Source organism: Grammomys surdaster, unplaced genomic scaffold, assembly GCF_004785775.1.
Source record: "Grammomys surdaster isolate TR1022 unplaced genomic scaffold, NIH_TR_1.0 279, whole genome shotgun sequence".
Lineage (NCBI taxonomy): Eukaryota > Metazoa > Chordata > Mammalia > Rodentia > Muridae > Grammomys > Grammomys surdaster.
Window position 1 is genome coordinate 2,597,327 of NW_021604720.1, and position 14,170 is coordinate 2,611,496.

At 42.6% G+C, this 14,170-nt stretch overlaps 1 protein-coding gene across 1 annotated transcript in view; it reads left to right on the top strand.

Moving 5' to 3' along the window:
• Tshr (thyroid stimulating hormone receptor) overlaps positions 1–13,088 on the top strand; it is a 114,179-nt gene extending 101,091 nt beyond the window's left edge. Inside the window, exons 9-10 of the mRNA XM_028777318.1 lie at positions 8,399–8,587; positions 11,675–13,088. Of these exons, the coding sequence (XP_028633151.1) occupies positions 8,399–8,587; positions 11,675–13,088 (1,603 nt within the window). The remainder of the gene's footprint in view (positions 1–8,398; positions 8,588–11,674) is intronic.
• Positions 13,089–14,170: the final 1,082 nt, after the last annotated feature.

Below are 14,170 nucleotides of genomic sequence, written 5' to 3' on the forward strand. Positions count from 1 at the left end.
AGAAGGAGAAGGAGAAGGAGAAGGAGAAGGAGAAGGAGAAGGAGAAGAAGAAGAAGAAGAAGAAGAAGAAGGAAGAAGAAGAAGAAAGAAGAAGGCAGCAGAGGAGAAATAAAGTGAAGCAGACAATTCACGGGGTAGACAGTCAGAGGTGTCATGCTCGGCACAGAACCTTTGTAGCACAGGATTTAGAAGTGATGTGTATGGCTTGCTTCGAGAGAGACATGGAACTAAAATAGAAAGGACTGGCTGAATGTGTCTCTCTGGAGACATGGACCCTCTGTATTAGTTACTTTCCTGTTGCTGAGATTAAAATATCCTGGCAAGCATCTTAAAGGAGAAAGGGTTTGTTTGTTACTTTGGCTCACAGTCCAGGGGTATACAGTCCATTATGTCAGGGAAGGCATGGTAGCAGGCTGGTCACACTGCATCTTTAGTCAGGAATCAGATGGAGATGAATGTATGTGCTAACCTAACCAGCTCCTTTTTGTTTAGTCCAGGATCCCATCCCATGAAATGGTATGCTTTCTCACATTTTTTTTAAGGGACTATTTCTTACTTCATTTAGCATGATCTCAATAATTCCTCACAGGCATGCCAAGGGGCTCATCTATTTGGTTATTTTAGATTCTGTCATGTTGACAGGCCATATTGACCACCATACACTCTTACCCATTCATGAAAAAATGCTAGCATCGAAATACCTCCCTACCAAGAGCTCAGGCCTTGAGATTTCAAGTCTTCTTTGTGAAGAAGTTAGAAAATCCTGAAAGAAAAAAAACAGACACCATAAGTTGACATTTTATAAACACAATACTTTTATTAATTCTTTGAGAATTCCCCACATGCGTAAATATATTTTGATTATATTCATTCCCCCATGACTCCCTCTCACTCTTCCCAGAAATAACCCCCTCTCCCTCCCTCCTTCTTTTCCTCTCTATCTCCCTTCCTTCCTTTTGTTTTTTTTTAAATAACCCAGTGAGTCCAATTTGTACTGCCAAAATATTCTCAAGTGTGGGCCATTTGCTAGAGCGTGGAGATCTACCAGAGGCCACACCCTTAAAGAGATTGACTCTTCCTCTCCCAAAGCCAGCCAGTGTCAGTAGGCAATCAGCTGGGGTAGGGGCTCATGAGCCCTCTTCCCTCCGTGATGGAATGTAACCTGACATTTTGAAGTCTAATAACATCATGGTCACTTTTCTTCACAATTGCCCTGAAACAAAATCAGCCAGTGGCGATGCTCACTCTTAAGTGTTAATGAGTAACTAGGGGTCACCGGGCAAAGAATACCTCTTGACATGAGAGATCAAAACCCAGGTAAACAAATGGGAAAGTGAGCCTGAAGAACCAGGCATTGCAGAGACGGGCAAGGAACTTTTACAAAGCAACAATCAGTGACCTGATAAATCTAAGACATCTCATTCCCACAACTACAACAGTAACGACAGCTAGTATTTATTGAGGCCACATGGGCAGCTGCTACTGAGTGACTATTGGTAAATGGAGAAGGCAGGATTCAGACCTGATTTTCAAACTCACCAGCTACATTTGTTTCTTTGCCTTGCTAAAATCCAGTATGGTTATATCCACACTCCTGAACATTGCATTGGGCTTCCCTGTGTATCCTGTTAGCAGAGGAACAAAAGAACAAAAAAAGGCTCAAAAATGTTCTCTTGCACTTGGCAAACCGTATTCAGAGCCTTCAGTCTAAGCATCAAAAATACTGCTCTAAACAGGACAGAGTACCAGCTCTCAGGAAGCAAAGGCTAAAAATTCAAAACAAGAAATGCACAACATGCCGGGCAGTGGTGGCACATGCCTTTAGTCCCAGCACTTGGGAGGCAGAGGCAGGCAGATTTCTGAGTTCGAGCCCAGCCTGGTCTACAGAGTGAGTTCCAGGACAGCCAGGGCTACACAGAGAAACCCTGTCTCGGAAAACTGAAAGAAAGAAAGAAAGAAAGAAAGAAAGAAAGAAAGAAAGAAAGAAAGAAAGGAAGGAAGGAAGGAAGGAAGGAAGGAAGGAAAGAAAGAGAAAAGAAATGCACAACACAGTGAAGGAAGTCTACCAGGAGACTAAAGAGCAATAGGAGAAAATTACAACAAAAGATCAAGATCTGTCTGATGAATGCAGGAGATTCTTTCTCCACTTCCTGGAGATTCCAGAGAGGAGGAAGAGGAAGTATGAAAAATAAGTCACCCCAAGAATGATACAAGAAAACTTCCCAGAGATGGGAAAGTTCCTAAAGACCCAGACTGAGCAGGTGCCAAACCCCTGTGTGCCCAGAACAAAAACTGATAAAAGATCCACAGTGAAGCACAACGTCATAAAATCTCATATTAGGGATAAAGGTTCTAAAAGACTTCCAGAGAGTGTAGGAGGGCAGCTGTAGCTTGAGTTTAATCACCAACATGGATGCACAGGCAAGTACACACATTTGTGTGTGTGCTGTAATCCCAGCACTTGGGAGGTAGAAGCAGAAAGATCATTAAGTTCAGGGTTATCCTTGGCTACCTAGCTAGTTTGAAGCCAACCTGAACTACTTGGAACTCTGTCACATACGCAGGCACACATACACATAGAAGAGAGACAGACAGAGACCTAGAAAGGCAAAGAGACAGACAAACAGACTCACAGAGACAGGCACACAGAGAGAGTTAAAGCAACTCCAAATAACAGGAACTTAGAGTAGCATCCTATTTATGAAAAGCAACAGTGGGTATTAGAATATAAACAAACAAATAATTTAAATTTTGAAAGAAAATCAATGTTTTTAATAAAGATTTGCAACTCAAAATACTCTGGCCAGGCAAAGTGGTAATGGAAGATTAGAACTGACACGCTAGCATGCTGAAAATCTTTCTATATGTCTTTTCTAAGAAGTTGCTTGAATGCATAGTCTAACTGAAATAGTGGAGAAGATCAAGACAGATGATGGAGAATTTAGGAACAGACTCGCTGTGGAGGGAAGGAAGAATAATCTTCCAAGCTTAAATTTCCTTGAAGGAACCATGGTTTCCATGCTGCTGGTGCAATATTATGGGATTGTGTTTTAGGCAGAACATCCTATTTTTGGCGTTAAAGCGGGATTGTTAGATTTCCAGGAGACCTTCATTACGTTTTTGCAAAGCTCAGATGAAATGTAATTGAGAACTAAGCTGTGGCCGTAGGAAGAACCACCAGGATGTATGTGGACACATGAATAACTGAGCTGATATCTAATGGCCAGGGGGAGCACAATTTTATTTTACAATATTTATGGCATGACTGTAGAACAAGGGCAAAGGAGACCCTATGAAAGAACACTGAAGCTTCAACCCTGGAAGCTGGTACATAAAAGGCAGGGAAAAAAATTCTTAATATACCAGTAGGAATGAAAGGAAGATTCATTCCAGTAGTACTGTTTTAAGTGGAGGTAAAGGGCGGTGTCACTTGCAAAATAGAAAAGAGATGCTGTTTCTGATAACACTCAGTGTGTCCATTTAGAACTAGAGATCACTGCAAGACCAGGTCAACTTAAAATACAGATAAAGAAAACAACAACCAAACCCACAGCAGCTCTTGCTACTTGACCCTGTGAGTTCGAGGAGATGTGGGGAAAAAACCTGCTTCAGGAAAGTCACACCAGGCCACCTTAAGCACAGTATATACAACAGATGCTCAGAGCTACATCAAGTGGCCTTACAGCCCTGGGACCAAAGTTGGAGAGGTAGTGAAGGACCAGATATGCAAGGCCTTGGAGGACAAGACAGAATGAGTGGCCCGGACACCAAGGAGTCACTGGGAAGCAGTTAAGCAGGAGAGTAACATTCATCCATTCTCAAGATTGTTCTAGGTGGTATCTGAAAACTGTATCAGAAGGAAAAAGAGTAAACATGAAAGCTAACGCAGCAACGCATGATGGTAGCTGTAGTTAGAAGCCAAATGTGAAGATGCGCACATAGCCACTGTTGATATCTGAAAGGAACTGGTTCTATGACCCAATAAGAATATCAAAATTCAGACTTATCAAGTCCCTTATATAAAATGGCATTTATTTGCACATAGCCCAGATAGATCCTCCTGTGAACCTTAGAACGTCTCTAAATTGCTTATGTTAATGCAAAGTAAATGCTATGCTAGTATCACATTATTTTATTGGGGGAGTAATGACGAGAAAACCTGTATATATTCAGTGCAGATGCAACTTATCTTCTTAAATGTTTCCAACATGCTGTTGGCTGAGTCCATGAATTTAGAATCCACAGGTACAACTGTTGAATGTGCTGGGACGTAAGATCTTTTGAAGTTTAATTCACAACACTTTGCTATCTTAAATGTTGAAGTTCAACATGCTGAAGTTACTCCCGAGTTGGAGCAACTGAACTATAGGAGTATGGATTACTATGACAGGAAAAAGTGGAGGAGGAGGAGGAAGAAGAACAGGAGGAAGAGGAAGAGGAGAAGGAAGAAGAGGAAGAAGGGGAGGAGGAGGAAGAAGAAGAAGAGGAAGAGGAGGAGGAAGAAGAGGAGGAGGAGGAAAGGGGGAAGGGGAGGAGGGTTGGCAATGGGTGGCCACAAACTACTGTCACCCCTCAGTTTGGGTTCTGTGAAATTGGAAATGTCACCCCTCAGTTTGGGCTCTGTGAAATTGGAAAGGTCTGTGAGGTGTGCAGGTAGGGATGTGAAATGAGCAGTTACACAGAGAAGTTAAGTTCCAGGCTGCAGTCGTACTGACTGGACCCTTTGCTTTGAGCTTGAGTTCACATAAACTCTGAGTTGAAGAAGAAAGGAAATGACAATTTCCTGAGTTCTACCAAATCTCAAACCTCCAACATGTCACAGATGTGTCTAAGGTGCGTACTCATGCTCCAGCACTGACTTGGTCCATGCCTGCTGTATTAAAGTTACTATATGCTATGATGAAACACCATAACGAAAAGCAAATTTGAGAGAAAATGATATATTTGGCTTTGCTTCCACATCACTGTTCATCACTGAAGGAAGTCGAGACAGGAACATAAACAGAGCAGGAACCTGGAGGCAGGAGCTGATGCAGAGGCCATGGAGGGATGCTGCTTACTGGCTTGCTCCTCATGGCTTGCTCATCCTGCTTTCTCATAGAACTCAGGACCACCAGCCCAGGGATAGCACCACCCATAGTGCAAAATGAAATTATAAAAACAACAAAATAAAAGCACACATATATGTCTTGATGGTTTCAGCAAGTGTACAATTTTTGTGTTAGTCCAGGGCCACATTCATATACTATGCCAGCCTCGCTTCCCTGGATGAAAGCAAAGCAGAAATGAGCTAAAAGAATCCGTCTTCCTTCAGTATCACAGACAGATAGATGCACCATGGGGTAGAAATGTCTAAGATGTTTCAAGAGAAATTGGAGTTGAAAGATGGCCTGATATTGAAGACTGCATGTTTGGGGCTTAAGGGGGAGGAAGTGGGGGCCATCCAAAGGACAGGAGAGGCTTCACTTCACAGCTGTGCTAAAGACTCCCTCTCCTCCCCCTGTTCTTTTCCCAGCTGCAAAGATATTTATGCCAATTTCACAAACATCTTTCTCTAGCGTTAATCACCTGGAGAGTGTTTCCATGGCAAGAGCCAAAGTTCACTCTTGCTAATAGGCAAGATTGGAAAACACAGAACTGTAGTTTTTTTTAAAAATATAAAACAAACCAAAGTAACTAATACAACACCTTCTCTCACAAGAAGCAAGAATAATATCTGTGGTAAAAGCAGGAATAATGTATGAGCTTTACATTTGTTTAAAAAAAAAAAAAAGAACTGAATCAAGTTCTGGCAACCTCGAACCTTGACAATATAATCCCAAATTAAATCCAATTGTAATGGGAGAAGTTGCCAATCTGAGATTTCACTTGCTGAGCAGACACTACTAATTATGTTTTTCTTTTTTCTTTTTGGTTCTTAAAAAGCTTTTATGTGTTAAGATTATAATATAATTATATTGGTTCCCCCTTCCCTTTCCTCCCTGCAAACCCTCCATATGTGCTTCCTTGCTCTCTTTCAAATTCATGGCCTCTGATTTTGCATTGTGTTGTTAAGTGCATATATGCACACGCACAGACACATATTTCTAAACGCATACACTTAACCTGCTCAGTCTATATAGTGTTGCTCGCATGCATTTCTATACCTGACCATTTGATGTTAGATAACTACCTGACGTGCTCTTCCCTGGGAAAGACTATGTCTTCCGCTCTCAGCATTTCCCAGTTGCCTGCAGTTCTGTGTGTAGGGTTGAGGTCCTGTGGGACCTCTCCTTGTACAATCTCCTTTAGCATATCTGTTAGTGCTGCCCTCGATCGGCTCATGTTTAGGCGGCCTTGTTGGTGAGACTTTATGGGTGTGGCTTCTGACAGTCTTAGAAGAAGCAAACTTACTGTTCCTCAGTTTACAATCTTTCTGGCCCCTCTTCTGCAATGAGCCTTGGGTTTAGGAATTGTTTTGTAGATGTAGCCATTGAGACTGGGTTCCACAATTCTGTACTTTGGCTGGTTGTGGTTTTATGTTCTGGTTTCTATCTGTTGCAAAGAGAGGTTCCTTTAATAAGGAGTGAGAACTACACTTATCTGAGGGTATAAGACAAATATTCAACGTTAGGAATTTGCTGGCTTAGTAAAGTGACAGTGTAGGATCTCCGATAAGGTCCATTACAGCAGGCTAGGTTTCCAGTAGCAAGCATGGTTTCCCTCTAGATAAGGCAATTTTAAGTTCAATTAGAAAGCTATTGGTTACCATCTAGGTGTGTGAGCAGTGCTTCGTGTAGCCCAGGCTAGTTTAAACTCACTGTGTAGCCAAGGATGATGGTCTTGAACTTCTGACACTCCTGCCTCTACTTTCTAAGTGTTAAGATTATGGACATATGTTACCATACCAGACTTACTATTTTTTAAAGACAAACTCTTACTGTGCTAGCTTAGCTGTCCTGAAACTTATGTTCTAAAACATAGCCTGGTTATGTAGACCAGGCTGGCCTAGAACTCTTAGAGATCTGCCTGTTTCTGCCTTCCATGTGCTAGGATTAAAGACATGTACCACCACGCCCATCTTCTAGTAATACTTTAAATATAAATATAAAAGCCTTGGAGAGAGAATACATAGTGACTGTTTTCATTAACAAAATAAAAAGGAGAGAGATTATGGGTTAAATATTCATGTCCTTATTCAAGTTATTTTTCAGTGCAAGAAAAAGTATTAAGACATACAGTCTCTCAGAGAAGCAGGGAAGGGGTCTGGTGGGGGGGCTGGCAGAAGAGGGGCTGCAATTGAAATGTAAAGTAAATGGATAAATAAGTTAATGGAAAAAAGACATACAATCTACATTCTTTGGGAAGAGAGGATTGCTACGTAAAAGCCAAAAATATTATCCTACTTTAATAACTAATGTTAATATACAACTCATAGCCCCACCACATCCCCTCCCATGGTTTGCAGAAGTAATGTTTCGATTATATTTTCAGATTAATAATTATCTTTTTTATAGGAATATACTTACAGTCTCCTAAAAAGAAACAGTGTTTGGAGGTTCTCTTAGCCGTGACTTACTATACTGTTGAGTTTTTAAGTTCTGCACTTAATGGGGAGTATTTTCATAACATTGAGTCTGATCCGTATCAAAGGAATAGTTTATGTGTCTCCAGATCTCACACACACACACACACACACACACACCCACACACACACCAGGAAGTGATAGCAGTTTAGGTGGCATTGACTTTGTCTGATATATATTTTGTTTCTGGAGATCTTTTAATAGTTGTATGATGTCATTTCACAAAGTAAAGTTCATATCCCTCCCTGATTCCAAGAATTTACAGAAAGAATAAAAACTTGGTGGATTTGGGTGATTAAATGAAAGAATTCCACTCAATAAAAGTCAGGCAGTGGTGATGCGTGCCTTTAATTCTAGAGTGGTAAGACAGCAGGTAAAAAGCACTTACCACATAAGCCCGAAGACCTGAGTTCAATCCCCAGAACCCATGGAAAGACCGAAGGAGAGAGCCAACTCCTCAGACTGTCCTCTGACTTCCACATGCATACCATGGTGTGTGTATACTGGAACACACACACACACAAACATACACACACACAAATACACACAATACATATACACAATAATGATGTATTAAAAATTTTAGAAACAGCAGTTCCTTGTAACTTTGACTTACAAACTCATATCCACCATAGACTACTGGCTGTAGGTAGTGAACTCGGATTACATAGTCAGTAGTAGATAGTGACCTTGGATTACATAGTCAGTAGCAGAAAGGAACTTTTCACCTTCCCATTAACCTCATATCTGTTTGATTGGGGAAGAGAGGACAAGGACAAGAAGGACCTGGTCGCTCACTGCCTGTCTGTGTTGTTCTCTTCTCCACACCCCAGAGATGTGTCTTCCACCAGCGTCACAGCCCTGCCCTCCAAAGGCCTGGAGCACCTCAAGGAACTGATCGCAAAAAACACCTGGACTCTCAAAAAGCTCCCCCTGTCCTTGAGTTTCCTCCACCTCACTCGGGCTGACCTCTCTTACCCAAGCCACTGCTGTGCTTTTAAGAACCAGAAGAAAATCAGGGGGTAAGTAGCAGGTGCCTGGGATAAGCAAGGATGGGAGATGGACTCATTTGTAGATTTGGAAAAGAATGTGATTTAAAACCCAGGAGGGAAAAAGCTGGAAGCATCCACGTGAACAGGAAACCCATGGTTGTGGATGCAAAGTGGGTGTAGCTGAGAAACAAGACCAACATCGTTGGATTAATGTGGGGAAGGAGGGACAATAAGAGATGACATCATGGAGACAGGGCTTGCTTGTCCCCTGTATACAGACTGGGAGGCGAGTTTGGCTTGAATCCCAACCCTATCTGTTTCTAGTTGGGTTATCTCAGCCTACTTATTCAACTACTCTGAGCGTCTAAGGATCAACATCACATTGTCATCCATGACGGGGTTGAGAAAGTGAAGAGGTGGAATAGAAAACACTTGGAATTGAATGACTGGAATATAACAAGTAAAACATATTAACTATGACATGTATTATTTCACTATCTGGCTAACTACAAGACTGCAGAGGAGAGACCCACTCCTTTAGACTTTCCGCCTGAAGCTGTCCCTGTCTCTGACCTAGATCCCCGTTTATGTCTTGTGCCATCTCCTGCTTTATCCCCACCTTCCTTTTCTATTTCTGCTCCTTTAGTTTCTACACAAGTATCCACTAGAGGACTCTGTACACTCATAATTTTAACCAGAAAAAGAAAAATTAAGACCTCATCCTAGAGCCAGATGAAAATTGGCAAGTTGCAGAGCTGGGCGAGGGGAGCAGCATGGCTATGCTAAGACACAGTGCTGCTAGTGGGTGCTATACTAACACTTCATGACAGAGTGGGAAGGATCGGGGATGAATGCAGAGAGTGGACCTCACTGATGGGTGCAACTCTGATGAGATTTAAAAAAAAAAAAGACATATACTTCCCAGTCCTGACTGATGAACCTAAGGCTCAGGGATCACCGAGGAAGGAGGGATGGAAAGATTGTATATAAGAGACAGAGGAACAGAGGGGCTACTGTGAGATTGTGTCTCCTAGGAACGTCAAAAGCTGCATCCAGGGAGTCTCACCAACATGACAACCTAAACATGAGATGAACGAGGACAACAACAGAAATGCTAATGTTTGGGTGGAGAAAGCCCGTGGGCCTCAACACTACACAGGGAAAAACAGGCAACTAAGCAACGCTGAGAGTGGGAGAAATAGCCTTCCCGGGGGAGAACATATCAATTCGTTATCCACTACCAAATTGTCAGCCCTGAAATCATATGTGTACAAATAACACTATACAGGCCAAGCAGGTTATATGTATGTATTTAGGAATCCACGCATGCGTGCACGCATGTGTATGCACACACCACACACACCCCACTACCAGCAACATCAACAATTATTGAAAAAAAGAGACATGAATTTAAAAGTGAGCAAAGAGGATATGTGGGAGGGTTCCAAGGGAGAAAAGGAAAAGGGGGAATGACATAATTATATTGTAATCTCAAAAAAATAAATTGAAAAGGTAAAATCTTATTTCTATGAGTATACCTGTGTGCTGTGGCCATTTATGCATTTGTTAGCAAATATTTGATGAACATCTCCTGCGTGTCTGGCACTAACCCAGCCCCAGCTAGCATATGAGGTGGCCTCTTGCGTAAGGTAGCTTATAATCTACTGGAGGAATTCAACAAAGAAAGAAATGTCAGTCAGGGCTGTGAAGGGGTGAAACCCTGGGGGGCGGGGCCTATTCAAGGAGGCCAGGAAAGACTCCTATGAATAAAAGCAGCATATGTTTAAAACTGAATAATGTCTAGAGGTGGCCATGAGTTTCTAGGCAAAGGTAGTGTGGAGTTCTGGAACTCAGAATAGGCATAGTGTTAACAGCCAGCCCAAATACATAGATGGCACAGCCCTTGTTCCCAGTACTGTTGTAATATCTTGGAAAAGATACCTATTCATTCAACACTCTTGTTCTATTCACATATGAACAAGTTTCACGGACCTGTTCAACATGTCATAGTTTAGTAACTAAAGGAGCCATGTTCTAAGTTGGTTCTAGTGTCCATGCTTCTTGATCATAGCTCTTCTTGAAGTGGTCCAAGATGAGGAGGAATAAGATCAGTGTTGCTGGTCACAGTAAGAGAGGTGAGGTCGTACAAACAGATGTAGGAAAGATGGCTCAGAGAGAAGCTTGCTACCAAGTCTGATGGTCTGAGTCCCGCCCCCGGCACCTACACAGTGGCAGAAGAGAGCTGACTCCCACAAGTTGTCCTTTTGAAATTAAAAATTATAAACAAGTGTCGTGGAGGATTTACCAGTATGTGCTTAGAAAATACTAACTTACACAGAAGTAGAATTTACCTGGAAAAGCACTGCCTCAGACCCAACTCTAAGGTAAGATGCATACTAACCAAACTTAGAATGTGTAAAATAAGGAAGTGCAGAGTTGTGCTTATAAGATGAATTATAATTCAGATCCACCAAGGATGCGTTTCTTTAGAACTTGCTCAGAAAGAGTGTTCCTCCCCCACCCCCCATCAGAAAAAGCAAAGAGAAAATGGCCTTGGCTGTCACCTGATAAGACAGCAAAGCTGGTTTGTTGTTACAGGGAGCTGTATCTGTGTCCCTCAGTGTAATCTAAAAGATAACCAAAAAACTTCAGTGTTGTTTTGTTGCTGCAAAACCCACCTAATTGCTCAGAAAACGTAGCTTGGCAAGGGACCCTAAAAAGCCACCTGCAGATGAAAGCATATGTAAGATTACCCTGTTACAGATCAACCTTGCAGGCTGTAGAGGATTTCTGTTTGTGGCTGGAATCCAATGGGCTTAGCTGGATTCATGCATGCTTTTCCTAAGGGGCTCTCAATTAATTTTTGAAGTGCCTGGAGTGACTTCTGGTTAGGAAAGTAAATTCTGTCGCGTTGACCTTCATGTCGTACTGGTGCATGCACACATAATAAATTAAGTAAACGTTTTTAATGAGGTAGCAGTAGCCTGGCCTGACCAGACCCTGGAGAATCCATAGCACCATGAATATCAAAATACGAAACTTGCATATCTTCCCAAGGGTCAAGGGGATCAAGGGTGAACTTTAAGCAAGTGGTGACTCATCTCTGTTGTCTTCCAGAATCCTAGAGTCTTTGATATGTAATGAGAGCAGTATCCGGAACCTGCGTCAAAGAAAATCAGTGAATGTCTTGAGGGGTCCCATCTACCAGGAATATGAAGAAGATCTGGGTGACAACAATGTTGGGTACAAACAAAACTCCAAGTTCCAGGAGAGCCCAAGCAACTCTCACTATTACGTCTTCTTTGAAGAACAAGAGGATGAGATCATTGGTTTCGGCCAAGAGCTCAAAAATCCTCAAGAAGAGACTCTCCAAGCCTTCGACAGCCACTATGACTATACTGTGTGTGGGGACAATGAGGACATGGTGTGTACCCCCAAGTCGGATGAATTTAACCCCTGTGAAGATATCATGGGCTACAGGTTCCTGAGAATCGTGGTGTGGTTTGTCAGTCTGCTGGCTCTCCTGGGCAATATCTTTGTCCTGTTCATTCTGCTTACTAGCCACTACAAATTGACTGTGCCACGCTTCCTTATGTGCAACTTGGCCTTTGCAGACTTCTGCATGGGAGTATACCTGCTTCTCATTGCCTCTGTAGACCTGTACACACACTCTGAGTATTACAACCATGCCATCGACTGGCAGACAGGCCCTGGGTGCAACACAGCTGGTTTCTTCACTGTTTTTGCTAGTGAGTTATCAGTGTACACACTGACGGTCATCACCCTGGAGCGATGGTACGCCATCACCTTCGCCATGCGCCTGGATAGGAAGATCCGCCTCAGGCACGCATACACGATCATGGCTGGGGGCTGGGTTTCCTGCTTCCTTCTCGCCCTGCTCCCGATGGTGGGAATAAGCAGCTATGCCAAGGTCAGCATCTGCCTGCCAATGGACACCGACACCCCTCTTGCTCTAGCATACATTGTCCTTGTCCTGCTGCTCAATGTTGTTGCCTTTGTTATTGTCTGTTCCTGCTATGTGAAGATCTACATCACGGTCCGAAATCCACAGTACAACCCTCGAGACAAAGACACCAAGATTGCCAAGAGGATGGCTGTGTTGATCTTCACCGACTTCATGTGCATGGCGCCCATCTCCTTCTATGCATTGTCGGCACTTCTGAACAAGCCTCTTATCACCGTGACTAACTCCAAAATCTTGTTGGTTCTCTTCTACCCCCTCAACTCCTGTGCCAATCCATTTCTTTATGCCATTTTCACCAAGGCCTTCCAGAAGGATGTATTCATCCTACTCAGCAAGTTTGGCATCTGCAAACGCCAGGCCCAGGCCTATCAGCGTCAGAGAGTCTGCCCCAACAATAGCACTGGGATTCAGATCCAGAAGATTCCCCAGGACACAAGGCAGAGTCTCCCCAACATGCAAGATACCTATGAACTGCTTGGAAACTCGCACCTAACTCCAAAACTACAGGGACAAAGCTCAGAAGAGTGTAAGCAAACAGCCTTGTAAAGGGAGGCCGCACTATTCACAGTGGGACTTACAAAAGGCTGGTTTCTTGAACCTGCATTCCAGTCCCATGACACATGAACAAATAGGTTCACGCAGGTGATGATTCATAGGGTCAGAGTTCATCTCTAGAAAGTATTGCCTCCAAGAAGGGAGAAAAGCAGTCAGCATGTCTGAGTCCTAGGTGATATGACAGTCGTCTATGCTCTCCGGGAGATCTGCTTGATGCTTGTCTATGATGCTGGGCACCACGTTCCACAGACACCAGTTGAATCGTTCATGTCTCTCTTCTCCATTTTATGTAGTGTTTATACTAAAGATTCTACAACTGGCCAGTGTTCATCCACTTAAGCAGCTCCATATTAGCTCCCCTGAAAGAACCAAAGAAAGTTTTTTGTTCCTTAATAAAACTCCACCCTTGGGAGGTGGAGGCAGGGGTATCCAGTTCATACTTAACTACATAGAGAATTCCAAGCCAACCTGTGACACATGAAACACCATCTCAAGATACCAAAAGAATCCTGAGAAGCCAAACATAACTAGATGTAACATAATTGCTTTTATTAAACTGAAAAAAGAGAAAGTCTAGTTTTCAGAGGATTTTTTTTTTCCTTCCTTAGACTCTGAAACAATTTATCTCTTCACTGGGCTCTGCCTGCTGTGGCCCAGCTGTTACACGCTGGCAGAAAAACTGCTAAGATTTCAGCTTTTGTGGCTGAACAAACTAAGAATTATCTTCTTGTACAAGCTATGAGCTCCGGGAGAGATTTCTAAGGACCACCTGGGAATAAGGACAGGGCACACTTGGTCACCTATTGAATAAGACCAGTTAACCGTCAGGCTTTGGGCAAGCCTCTTGGACCTCTAAATTCTGTAGAAATATAAGGATTTGATGCCATCTTCCTTAAAAAAAAAAAAACCCTAGGTATACCTCTCCCTCAAAAGTTATGTGTTCATGACAAAGAGAAAAAACATTACTTAAGTAGACTGTATTTTTCTGCCTTGTGAGGCTGCTGTCTACATGTGACCCAAGACACTTTTTCTTTATTTCATTTTGATCGTTATGTCGAAACCAAAAGTTCTAT